The sequence below is a fragment of the Semicossyphus pulcher genome, unplaced genomic scaffold (genome assembly GCF_022749685.1).
Source record: "Semicossyphus pulcher isolate SPU_LCO1_2020_fin unplaced genomic scaffold, fSemPul1.0.p SCAF_13, whole genome shotgun sequence".
NCBI classification, from domain to species: domain Eukaryota; kingdom Metazoa; phylum Chordata; class Actinopteri; order Labriformes; family Labridae; genus Semicossyphus; species Semicossyphus pulcher.
In genome coordinates this window covers 29404272-29417500 of record NW_027211637.1, presented here as the reverse complement: position 1 = coordinate 29417500, position 13229 = coordinate 29404272, and the positions used below count along the sequence as shown (strand labels likewise).

Below are 13229 nucleotides of genomic sequence, written 5' to 3'. Positions count from 1 at the left end.
TCTTCTTTTAGGGAGCTGTCATGTCAGCCATCTTTTTATACAGTCTATGCTGCCCAATAAAGGAAAGATCAATAATATGAAATACCTCTTTTTATACATTGTGTAGGTTTATTGTACTGTTAGCAACATAGCTGCCTAGCTAGCTTATTAACAGATAGCAATCTGGCTTTTTTCCCCTCTTTATAAGGCCTTTATGGAATTAAATGATTTACAATCCTGAGCATAAAATGCTAGTAGATAGGAAACAGCTTAGCACCGAGAAAACAGAAGAAAGACGAACTAAAATGACAAAATCTCCACCAAAAAATAACCTCCACTATTTCTGAAAACATAAGCAAATATTTTACAACCTGTGAAGTTGGAGTGTTTAGAAGGTTTCCCCTTGCAAGGTTGTGAAAGCCACAAGATGTTGGCGCTCATATCAACAGTTTTTGTGAACAAGGTAAACATGACCCCATTCAAAGTCTCCAAAACTTCTGCAGGTACCTGGACTTTTAGATGTGTCATGCATCTGTCAAACAGTAATGAGGAGAATCTTCTAAAACTTTATAAGATAAGAAAAAAAGAGTCTTAAAAGGGAGAGTTTGAAAGGAAATTCCAAAACTATAAGAAAAAAGGAAAAATATATATAAATTAACTAGCTGCACGGCACCACGGTCTGACCTGAGCAGGTAGTTACGTTAAGCACATTCATCACAAAATCCAATTATCTCCCACTTTTTGCTCCCTCAAAAAAAACACACAGGAACAAGAGAAAGAACAAAACTCATTATAACCATCCTCTGCCTTTGTCCTTAAACAATTAAATTCAGCTGACGACACAGATGCTCATCAGGAACCAGCCTCGTTCTGATGTGTCGAGATCTGTCCTTGTTATTATTCAGAAAGAAAGACAAGTTCCTGGTTTTAAAACAGGCTAATTTCCTCTCACTATTCAGTTTGTGTGTGTGTTATAGCATCTATTTGCCTTATGCCTTCAAGCTACTGTATATTAATGTGTGTTTGGGTGTGTGTGCCAGTGGGTGTCTAACAGTGTGTGCTGTGTTATCGGTGAGTCTCAGCGGGGAGCTGTCAGAGATCACTGCTCAGCTATCAATCACTGTTGGAACAGCCAAAGGGATGTAACGCATTACAACACATACACACACACACACACACATGTAATAAGGATTCATGGGCACACAACATAACCGTCTTGTGTGAAATTCTAGTTAAAATTCAAACCCAAAACACCCTCCGAGTGACTGGAGACTGCTGCGTTAATTACATTCAGAATACTGAGGTGTAAAGAAAGGCAGTTTTATTCATGAAGCCTGTTTCAAAGATGTCCAACTTCTTCTTTATATCTCTGGAATCATGCTGAGCAGTTACTTTCATTCTTTCCTCTTTGTTGCCAAATACGGGAGGATTTTTGTCTCGTCTTTGTTTGATTGAAGGAAACTTAATTGCATCCCGCCAATTATTTGCGCTAAGCATTGATAAAGTATCTCTAAAGCACCGTTGTTGCTCGGTGAAAGAGCTGCGTAAATCTGAGTATCGTCTGCGTAGAAAAGCAACGTCATTGTCGTGCGTTATTTTACCTAGAGGGAGCATGAAGAGTTTGAATAATGGAGACCCAAGAATCATACCCTGTGGGACTCCACGTGTCATGATGATGTCACAGTCCTGCTCTCTGGGTAAATTTCCACTCACATCAGCTCTTCCTCCCTCTGTCTGCCTGCACACCCACCTCATTAGTTCACCTGGGAACACAGCTGCTTCTCATTAATTCTCAGTAATCAAGCCGGTATAGAAGCCTCTCCTGCGCACACACTCATTGCTCATTACACTATTTCACTTTCCAGCACTTTTCTTTGGACTGATTACCCTGCTGCCAACCCTGACCACTGAACCTCGGAGCGATCCCGGTAAACGCCTCAGCCTTCTGTCCCCGACTACGAGTTCTGGGCTGTTGTCCGTTTCACAGCATCAGTGTAACAGTGTGAACATACCTGTGGATCCCTGTGGTTCTGTGACTCCTCCCGTATTGCCTTGTTCGCTACAGAGTGTGTCTTCCACCTCCCCCCTGTTGGATTATTTGCTCGTACAGACTGCTCACCTGGTGCCAAACCTGTTGTCTCTTGTCAAACCACGTCCCCTGTCTGTTGCCCAACGGTACAGCTGTCCTGTTTGGAGTAGTCGTCACACCTGTGTTTACGTGTGCTGCACATTTCTGGTCACTCGTGGAAAAAACAAGTCCTCTGCCTTTGATTTTAAGATTTAAAGCTCGCTATATGGTTAGGGCTAGAGGAAAGGTCAGGGGGTCATTACCAGTCAATGACGGTTCATCCTCAGGGAAGCAGGATTGTGCTCAAAAAGTGTACAAACAATGAAGCGAGGGGCAATATAAAGAAAATCCCATATTTCTCTCTCTCTCTCTCTCTCTCTCTCTCTTGACTTTTTTATTCTACCCATTCTTAACTTTCTCTCTCTCTCTTCAGAGTTTTGTGTCTCCAATTAAGCGGCTGGTCTGGTCAAAATCGGGTCGCAGGCCGGTGGATCGAGGCAGCGTTTATCGCCGGCCGCTGCACACCGTCCCTCTCTACCCTCCCGACTACCTCATCCATCCAGAGAGACTCATCTTCGACTACGTGGAGAAGGAGGTCAAGGTAGAATCAGAAGTACAGTACAATATAACTGATTGCACAATGGACCTCATGATAACTTGACCTTTGACCTCTTATCCTAGTTCCTTGGACACCTGACATGGGTGTCGGTGTCTCTGAACCCCTCCAGCCGAGACGAGCTGCTACAGCTACTGGACACGGCGAGGGTGAGTGTTCAATAACTTACCTTTCACTAATCACTGCCAAGGTAAGTTATCAATAAGGTGAATACAATAGCAATTTATAACCAGTATTGTATTTATTGAATCTAAAACCATGAATAATCCAAACCCAATAACTATCGATCATTTAAGCACTCATAAAATATAATTTAATCTGTAATAAGACAATATCAGCGTTCTTAGTGTTTCATCAACAATGTCTGACTCTTTAATCAATAATCTATAATCACTCGTTGTCCCTTTGTTCGTCAGTAGCAGTTGAAGGTGCTGCCGCTGAAGACCAGCGTGGATCAGGACTGTATTCTGAGTCTGTCCGCTCGTTGCCTGCTGCTGACGTGGAGGGACAACGAGAAGCTGCTGATGAGGATTCCCACGCATGAGATCGCCGCCGCCTCCTACCTGAGAGACGACGCAATGCACCTGCTGGTCCTCAAGACAGGTGAGGAATATTGACTGTGTATGAGGAGTGAAAGTAGCCTCCATATCTTAAAGGAGAAGCCAATTATGTAATGGCTAGCAGGGAGACGTCGGGTTGTGTAGAACTCCAGCCAGTTCAGGTGGTTCAGGCATCTGATTTGGATGCCTTTTGGGCGCCTCCCTGTGGGGTTTTCCAGGCATGTCCAACTGGTAGGAGACCCTGGGGTAGACCCAGAGCTCGCTGGAGGGATCATATATCCCACCTGGCCTGGGAACGCCTCTGGATCCCCCAGGAGGAGCTGGAAAATGTTGCTAGGGAGAGGGGCGTCTGGGCTAACTTGGATAGATGGATGGATGGCTAACAGATGCACCTTGCTAACAAAGCTAATGCTAATATGAGCTGATAAGTAGCATTTGATAATCCCTTGCTCTTCTATATCTCCACACCTCTTGTCTGGCTCCATAAACCTGAGCTAGCCAAAATGCTAATCTCAAGGTTTCACAGTGGTAGTCCAACGGGTGATGTCACAATGGTTTGGTCCAGTTCCATTCTATGGTGAGGACTCACCTGTGGACCAGGGACAAACTCTTACTAAAGGACTGATCACATGTTTTAAACCCTAACCCTCATCCCATAGGTCTGAACGTGGATACAGTGGTGGCCGGAGACGACAGCCTGGACAGGAAGAAAACAACAGGCGTAGATAGCCGACGTCAAACCATGAGCTCCAACGCCGACCCACGGCCTGCAGGGGGCACAATGGAGCGACGCCACACCATCTGTGGAGTCGACTGGAGGCCCTCACTGTCTAGGAGTAACCACGATAAGAACCAGAATGTGGAGAGAGGGGTTGTAGGAGGGGGAGGAGGGGGAGGAGGGGGAGAGAGGGGAGGAGGAGGGAGTTTGGAGAGGAAGAGAGTTGGAGGGAGCTGGGAGAGGAGGCAGCAAACGCGTAAAACAGGAGGGAGCTGGGAGAACCGCAGAGCGAGACCCATGAGCGGGAGCTGGGGGGTGGGGGTGGGGGTGGGAGTAGGAGGAGGCGCAGGAGGAAGCTGGGAGAGGAGGCATTGTGGAGGGGGAGGAGGTGGGAGCTGGGAGAGGAGGGGAGGTGGTGGAGGAGGAGGCGGTGGTGGGGGGAGCTGGGAGCGACGGCAAGCCTGCACGGGAAGTTGGGAACGAGGGAAGAGCTACGGCAGCTGGGAGAGGAGGAACCACAACCCACTGGAGCCGACACCCTGCCCGGACGCATACTGCAACCTGGTGATCCTGGCTGTGGAGAACCGGGTGGGTCACCTGATCTGATCAAAGTTACTCTGTAAACTTACATCACACCTGACTTCATTTAATTTTTAACTTTATGTCCATGATCTCCATTTAACAATATTATTATTTTATATTATTAATATTGTTAATAATATATTAATTAAATTACTTCCTTTAAGAGAGTTAGATGAAAACATCTACATGTGTTAGAATAGAGCTGGATGCAGGAGGTGTTTAACCTAGCTTAGCATAAAGACTAGAAGCACGAGGAAACAGCTAGCTTGCATTCTACGAAGGACGTATGTGAAGGCTGATTGCGTCACAATGGCGCATCGAAGGCTGGACAAATGCTTCCTCCTTTTCCCGGGCCGTGAAGGATCTATTATGTATCATAATAGTATTATGTATGTATTATGCTTACCAATTCAAACGACGTGGCGGACTCTTGAACGGCCGAGGAATACACTTTAAATTTTTGATTTCAACTCAAATAGATATAAATGTTAAAAACATGAAAGTGGCCTTGAAACTAATTATCTGCTTAGCCCGCTAGCTACCTGTTGCTAGGCGACAGGAGGGGCGTTTGGTGACGCAAGGTTAAGGGTGGGAACAGCTGGTGATGCAAACAGGAAACCCTCAGTAGACCAGACCATCTCATTTCAGTTCGGCCTTAGCATCTACGCAGGCTACTCATCCTTTGAAGACCGCGTTCTTCGAAGGATGCAGCCCCTGAATTGAGACACAGCTTCTGTCCCAAGTGTTAAAAGGCTCTTAAAACATAAGTGTTAGATTTCTATTTGTGTACGGATTAATCCAACAAGATTCAGAGAGCTAATTTGTGAGCTTTAGGGACACTTTGTGTGTATTTTGTTGTTGCTACCTGTTGCCTTTTGGCTAACCATATCAAGATTTCAGCAGCATACATAACACACAGACACGACTGTTAAAGATCTACTGATATCGCTAAGAAAGCAAATGTCCTGCACAGGTCCAGTTTAGCTATTTTCATCCAATGTAGCTGGTTTAAGCTAGCTGTGTTTTGCTAGCTTGCATTGCTGTCAGAACATTGACAGCATGTTATTTGGCCTAATGTGAATTAAGGTTCAAAGGTTGTGTCGTACAAAAATCCCAGCAGCTGTGGAGGTTTGTTGTTATTAGTAGATTTAGATTTCACCTGAAAATAAACACACCACTCACCCACTTCCTGCCCCTGTTTACTTGAGTTTTACCCGGTCGGACAGGCTGAGATTTCGACCTGGTGGTCATTTATGAAAATTCAGGGATCACCAGATTTATCACGACACATCCAGCGTGCATAACAATCCGTCCAATAGTGGCAGAGATTCAGGAATCTTACCCTGGACTTAAAACAGAACAGTTAGTGTTTGTTTGCTCAGAGTTGACAGTTACAGTCTGATAATTAGACGGTAAAAAACAACAACACAGACGGGAAATAAACCACTGAAAGGAGTTAATTGGGGTTCACTCATCATTTGGCTCACATGTTTGGAGCTGCTGTAAGTAGGGCAACACTGATGATGCACATTCATCCATGCACACACACACAAACACACACAGACGTACTGAGACTCTGCATTATTACGTAAGCTAAAGCATTGCATCACAGTTACAGCAGAGTAGCTTTGTTATTGTGTGTGTGTGTGTGTGTGTGTGTGTGTGTTATTGTTATCCTTGTCCCTGGAGCACTAGTTTGTTTGGATTGGTAGCATTAGTGCGTCATTGTTTAACTGGCTCAGATTTAGCTCACAGACTCCAGTTGTGTTTCATCACAACAACAAAATGTTGGCTCGACTTTAGGAGGTTTCTGGTTCAAATCCCAACACTTATTACAACGTATTTGTCCTTGAGCAAGACACGTATGCCACCACTCATGGAGAATTACGTGTTCAGTACACTCGGAAAAGGTCAACAAACGGGAGAATTGTTACAAACAAGATCGTACTTTCTCTCCCTGCAGAAAGCCAACACGCTGTGCTGTCAGATCATCGATGTGGCAACTAATTCAGTGTGTTGACAGCCTCTTTGTGTGTGATTGTGTGCAGGATGCCGCAGAGGAGTACTGCTCTCTGATCTGTCAGATGTTTCAGATCATTTACGGCCATCAGACCATCGAGTGTGTGGACAGAGCGGGGTTTCACCACTCCATGCCGGACCGCTTTTGGCTGCAGAGGAGTGAGTAACACGAGGCTTTCTGTTTGTCAAATCTGGGCAAGAGTTACATAACATGAAGGACTTTTAACATTTTAAATTGTAGTGTATATGGGTAATTTTAATCTGATAAATTCACAGGAGGTCTTTGCTACACATTTATTATTTTTGTCGGTGATAAGATAAAACTTTATAAGGTTTTGGTCCTGCTAGCTCAAAGATTGGGATTCACACCCAGACTGATGCTGCGTTCACATGGATTCGGGCAGACGAGTAGACGGCAAACCGGATATCATTTTAGTGGACGAGAGCAGGACGGTAAAATGTGGTGAGGCCAGCAGAGATAGTCGGCAACGATAACGGTAGACGGCATTGCCGTCCAAAGTTAAAGTTGTTTTAACTTTGTGCTGTCCTCCATGGGCGTTCTGGACAACGAGAGGTCTTCATCCATCTTCAGCTCCTGGATGAGCTGATGAAATTCCCCATGTATTCTGCGCTCTTGCAGAATAGGGTGCACCCACATGCGCTTTTGTTTTTGTTGTCTTTTTTTCAGGTGCAAATAAACAAGTGATACACAAAGTGCAGTTCTCCTTTCACTATCAATATTGTAAATGAAAGAATTAACTTAAGTTTTAAGGGAAATCTAACGATAATTTTATGTTTGAATTGAATCTTGTGGAGTATCACATTCCTGCTCCCCAGAGGATGAACCCCCGTTAGATTTTAATGATCCAATGAGCTTTCTTCTAGCACCAACCTCAGGAAAATACTTCATAATTTCAGCTCCACAGCAGGCAGCGCTCCAAGAATAGCCACAGAGTAAATCGTCTGTACAATGTTTGTTCTTTTCAGCATTTTGCATTAAGTTTTAATGAGCGTCGCAGCCTCTTTGGGGATGCTAGCAAGCTGTTAGACTGTGACTAACCCGTCTGTGTCTGTCTGTCTCTGTGCAGGTGACAGCTGTCTGACTGACATGTCCTACAGTTATGATCCTGAGTTTAGCTGCTGCAGCTCATAGTGAGTCACATTTGGCCCTGACTGAAGCTGTTAATGTCTGCACATAAACACAGCGTGTTATCAATTCACCAAATGTCCAGAGGATTTGCATATTTCTAACAGACAGCCTTGAATACTCTCACAGTGTGAAATGATCTGCTCTTGTCATGTGATTGGTTGTAATGTCCAAACACAAAGTGCATTTAAGGTTAAGCAGGGGAGTCGTTTGAAGTTTATTGTGAAAGTTTGGTATCAGACATGTGCAGCTTCAAAAAAAGCCCAGAGGACTGTCTTGGTCCCTGATGTGTCTTAAAGATAAATAGCTGCCTTGCAGAATAACACACATTGAGGCTCCCCAACACGTCTATCTATCATTTAGACTTTCTATGTTGGGTGAAAGTGTTTTTTTATCCATGATGTGATGAATGAGTGTGTCCATAACTCTCCCTGTCTTTCTCAGTGATGGTTCCCAGGATGCCTTTGAGCTCTACTACAGTGAGACGTACAGTGAGAGCTCGTCCCTCTCTCTGCAGGACTCCCATCGCAGTCTGGCTGCAGTCAGCGACGAAGGCGACAGTAACCCTGCTCTGCTGCTGATGCAGGAGTACATGATCACTGTGAGTGTGCAGGCTTTGTATCACATGACTGAGCTACAGTTGGTTATTTAATGTTTCCACAAACTGCCAACAATACATAAATTCTCACTCACACAAGAAAGTGGCAGAGCAACCTTCATCCTTAAATCCTAGAAAAATATCAGGTCCTACCATTAGTTTGCTAGGTGGTAAACTACTGTGAACTGGCTGCTAACACAGCTAGCTGCAAACATGCTAGTACTAGCTAAAAGCAGTTCAAGCTTCTTTAAGTGATTGTTTGCTGTTAAACAACTAATTTATATTGCTAATGGCAAGTAATAGAATCTTGGTCACATGCTTAAACTACTTACCTAAAGGAAAAGAGGGTGTGTGAAACTTTAACTAAGCTAAAATGTGTTAGCTCATCTGCTAATTATATTATTATAAAAAGGTTGGAAATGACTCAGCAAAAATCCCTCCTCTCTTGGGGAAAACTGTGGTTCTACTTGGAGTTGGCCGGCGTGCAGTGTTGGGTAACATTACCTACTGAGAAAAGTAACACGTTAGATTACTTTTGTGTTACCAAAAATTAAAATCCCCTTTGTGACTCTTTGTGACACATGTCGGTTATATTGGCATGTAGCCTACTGTACGTCTAGCTTTGACTGTATTGACTCTACCGTCTAATAGGAATATACAAAGTGAACGCTGTCCTCGCTGCCATCTCGCTAAGTGAATTAGCCAGCTACGCATGTTCACTGACACAGCTGTAGGTTTACCTTCCGGCGGTACGCAGCTACCTGACATGAAGTAGGAGAGAACAGTCAAGCTAACACTTTCACGCTGGTAGCCGGAAATATGCTAATGCTAGTCTTTCACAACAGTTGTTCGAGCTTCTTTCTATTTTGTCTTAACTGTGCGCTTTATTCAACACAGACATTTTGGTTATGGGACTGTTTATAATTCAATTAAACTTACATTTTATTAAGATGGGTTAAAAAACAAAAAAATCCCTGAGCTAGCCAGCTAACTGTCCGTTGGTGCACGAACAAAGACCATCATTAGGTTTTGCTAACTGAAGCGTGCGGCTATCTTTATTTGGTTGTTGTTGTTTTTGTAAATTCATCTTGACATCCCAAACATAATTTAATCCTCAATTATGTTTATCTGAACGTTAAAGACACTTAACTCCAGTGTTGACTGCAGGGAAGTTAAAGCGTCATTAGCTGTTACTGTGAGGGTTTTGAAGGAAAGATTATGTTGGCTGTCTGCATCCAAACAGATTAAGAAGAAAATGTTGTCTGTATGTGTTTGTATGCTCTCCTGAGTCTCTCTCTCTCTGTGTGTGTGTGTGTGTGTGTGTGTGTGTGTGTGTGTGTGTGTGTGTGCACGCGTGTGTGTAGCTGCGTAACAAGCTGAATCCGGTGGAGTTGCAGCAGTTTGCGGTGTTGCTGAGAGAATATAGATTGGGATCAAACATCGACCACTTCTGCTCTGAGCTGCTGCAACTGTACGGAGACAACCGCAAGTTCCTGCTGATGGGTGAGAGGCATGGAGACACACACATGCACACACAGACACACAAGCACACACACACAGACAAAGCTCATTAACTTAAGGAAACTCTGCAGCAAACCACAACATATTTGCACTGTTTTTGTGGTAAAAGAGGAAAGAGACTGAGAGTGTGTGAACTATACTGTTAATGGTTTTGTGTGTGTGTGTATAGGAAGTAACTGTATGTGTGAGGATCTGAAGTATTTGTGTGTTTACCGCAACAAATTCAGCTCTGACCCACTTCCACTGCGGAAACCACAACTTCCTGTTTGTGAGTGAGCGAGAGAGAGGTGTCGAGAATGTTTTCCTCCACACACACAGCCTGTTAATGTTGGGTTTGTCGGTGTGTAATAATTCACATGAGAGGTTGCAAGGGAAACAGAGCTGCTTGACTTTTACAACATGTCACACAGTGCTCATTTAACAGGCTTTTAGGCGTGTAATATTTGTCTAAAATCTGGCCTCACTTTCCTCAGACTCTCACAAATTGTACCAAATTGAATTCCTATAATTATCTGATGTCCAATGATACCTGACTCATCATCTTTGTATCCCAGGAATGCGGCCGTTCATCCCAGACAAGGACGTCGGGGTGTTCGAGAGTTTCCTGGAAAGCATCGGGATCAGGGAGGGCGGAATTCTAACCGACAGCTTCGGACGCATCAAACGCAGCATGAGCAACACGTCCGCTACAGCCATGAGAGGGTATGTAGGTCACGAGTAGACTTTTTGACCTGCTTCTTAAAGCTCAGCTGGGATTGCTTTGGGGTAGTGTTATATTCTAAATGCTGCGCTGCTGTTTCATATTCTACTACTGCATTTCAAATTTGGAGAAAGTGTTTTAAAGAAACATGCACATGAGCATTTTATTTGTCAAATATTAATCAATTAATTACTTTTAGCAAGAAATGTTTATTCTGCCATCATATTCTATACGCAGTTAAACAGTATAAACAGTTTAATAACAACTATTAAAGGTACTTTTACATGAGACTTACACATAAAACCCAATAAGTGGTGAGTACATTACTGTTTGTCAATCCACAACAAAGATTTTATTTGTTAAACAGTCTCACAAGGAAGTTGCGATTCAGCGAATTCAGCCGATCTCTGCAACTCTTTTGCAAATTTGACCAATCATCCTATTCCCCCCCACGAGCTTTATACAACAATAATATTAATAATAATGATAAAAATATCTTCATTTATATAGCACCTTTAAAACAAAAGTTTACAAAGTGCTTTGACAACCAAGCAAAACCAGCAAATCACAAAACAAGCAAGGCACAAGACCCAATCGGCAGCAGGAGAACCCACACAACAGGGCCAGAAATAAAAGAGAAGAAATAAAGCAATAAAAGAAATAAAAGCTGTACAAGCGATAAGAGATAAGAGATAAAAAACTAGTAAATGAATAACAAACAATAAAAGAGCTGAAAGTAATAGAAGCAATAAAATGACATAAAGGAATTAAAAGCAATAAAAGATGGAAAAGTAAGAATAAAGTGGAATAAAAAAATGTTTTAGAAAGATGATTTATAGCCAATAAAAAGAAGAAGATGACATCACATAAAAGCAAGTCTATAAAAGTGAGTTTTAAGAAGAGATTTAAAAGATAGGCAGGCAGGTCGTTCCAAAGCCGAGGGGCGCTGATGGCAAAGGCACGTGACAAACATAGCACCTGAAAAAAACAAGTCTTCTTTGGACATAAGGATAGTACCAACATAGGCACGAGCAGCGCAAAATTACTGTTCCATGGTAATTTCCTTTTAGTTTAATTCCTTTTCTGGTTACATATTATTTGGCATCTTGACCTGGACATTGGCTGGAAGGGATGGCTTTATTGGAGCATTTGTAGCTCACACCTGCCCTGGGGTGACTCAGCTTTCTCCATAGCTGCCCCCTCCCTCTGGAACTCTCTACCCCAACACAGAGACTGTGCCGACCCACCTCTTTAGACCTGCGCTTAACCTCTGATTGTTTTAATTGTTTGGTTTCCTCTTATTGTGTTTCTTCTGTTCTTATTTTGTTTCTTTAGTCATTTTAAAATGTAAAGTGTCTTTGAGTATCATGACAATGGCTATACAGATAAAATGTACTATTATTATTATAATTATTACTGTGGATGTGTCATGTGTTACACCCAAAAAAAAGCCTAAAAAACATTGCAACTTTTTAAAAAATCCGCTTAATCAGGTATTTTGGGCCGCAACAATCACAAACAAAAAGGTCTCTTGCAGAGTAAAGGAAACTTTCTGATGTGTTTTCCTTTACTTTGATACAAATCTGCTCCGGGTTGACTCCACGCAGCCATCTTCATTCTCACCCGCCCATTTGAACAAGTCAGAGAGAAGAGGTCGCATTTAGATAACACGTTTTTGTTTCCCCCCAGCAGGTATGACAACTGCTCTCGGGCTTCAGGATCTCAGGAATTCAACCGACGCATCACTGACATCACCCACGACATCCAGGCGCTCGGCTTCCAGGACACACACGGAGACATCGAGGAGGAAGACTACTACCTCTGACGGAGGGAGGAACTTAAATAGAGAGAGGGAAGGTTATTACCACACGAAGGAACTGTAAATATAATTATTCAGTGAGAGGCAGCCTTTTTAAAAGTGATGTTAAAATGTGATTTCTGCTGTTTGAACACAAAGAACACCAGACAACAAATAAAACCAACACGTGAGGAAAATAAAACAACACTGGGAAAGTGATGATTAATTTTAAAGCCCCTGTGATGAGGTAATTCTGATGACTCTATACGACCTACAAACGCAAAGCAGACCATCAGCCACAAACTCCACTGACCCCTTTTTTTTTGTGTATCCCAAAGGGTTACAAAAATGTCCTTCCTGTGGCTCCCGTAATTAAATGAGATGGTTTGTTTATTTATTTGTTACTTTTATAATACAAGAAACGACACACATTTTCAGAAGAGGAAGTACAGTTTTGTCTATTTCAAATTGAGTCTATATCTCAAATTTGCTTCACACAATGATGGTATTTTCTGCAGGGACTGCAGTACCTAACACTCACCACAAGGGGGCAAAGGAGGACAAAAGAGCTGATTTAAAGCCCTGCTACCAGTGTGAATAGATAGATAAATGGATAGATAGACATGTATTTATAATGGTAACAATGAGAACCACAAACAGACAATCTAAAATCCCTCCCTCTTTGCGTGTGACTCCCGCTTTCTCTCTCCATGCTGCATTGACCCGTTATCCTGGCGGCAGCATCATGACCTTCCCATGGTGCACTGCTTCTCTGCCCCCCGGTGCTCTCCTCTGCCAGCCTCACTGAACATCAGAGCGAGAGAGAGAGGGAGTCAGTACACCCCACAGGCATCACCCGAGCCTCTTCACTCCCATAATGTTTTAGACTATCTACTGCTGTGTGCGTCCGTTTCAACATGGTA

At 43.1% G+C, this 13229-nt stretch overlaps 1 protein-coding gene across 2 annotated transcripts in view; it reads left to right on the top strand.

Annotated features, from left to right (window-relative positions):
• The window catches only part of ccm2l (CCM2 like scaffold protein), a 13948-nt gene extending 1284 nt beyond the window's left edge, over positions 1 to 12664 (top strand). The window contains exons 2-11 of one of the 2 annotated variants that reach the window (XM_069660044.1): positions 2481 to 2648; positions 2729 to 2812; positions 3083 to 3266; positions 3883 to 4529; positions 6572 to 6701; positions 7631 to 7694; positions 8134 to 8290; positions 9652 to 9790; positions 10363 to 10510; positions 12201 to 12664. In XM_069660044.1, coding sequence (XP_069516145.1) covers positions 2481 to 2648; positions 2729 to 2812; positions 3083 to 3266; positions 3883 to 4529; positions 6572 to 6701; positions 7631 to 7694; positions 8134 to 8290; positions 9652 to 9790; positions 10363 to 10510; positions 12201 to 12333 — 1854 coding nt within the window. In that variant the 3' untranslated portion in view covers positions 12334 to 12664. Of the gene's footprint in view, positions 1 to 2480; positions 2649 to 2728; positions 2813 to 3082; positions 3267 to 3882; positions 4530 to 6571; positions 6702 to 7630; positions 7695 to 8133; positions 8291 to 9651; positions 9791 to 10362; positions 10511 to 12197 lie in introns of both variants that reach the window. The other variant, XM_069660043.1, reaches the window with a different exon arrangement.
• Positions 12665 to 13229: the final 565 nt, after the last annotated feature.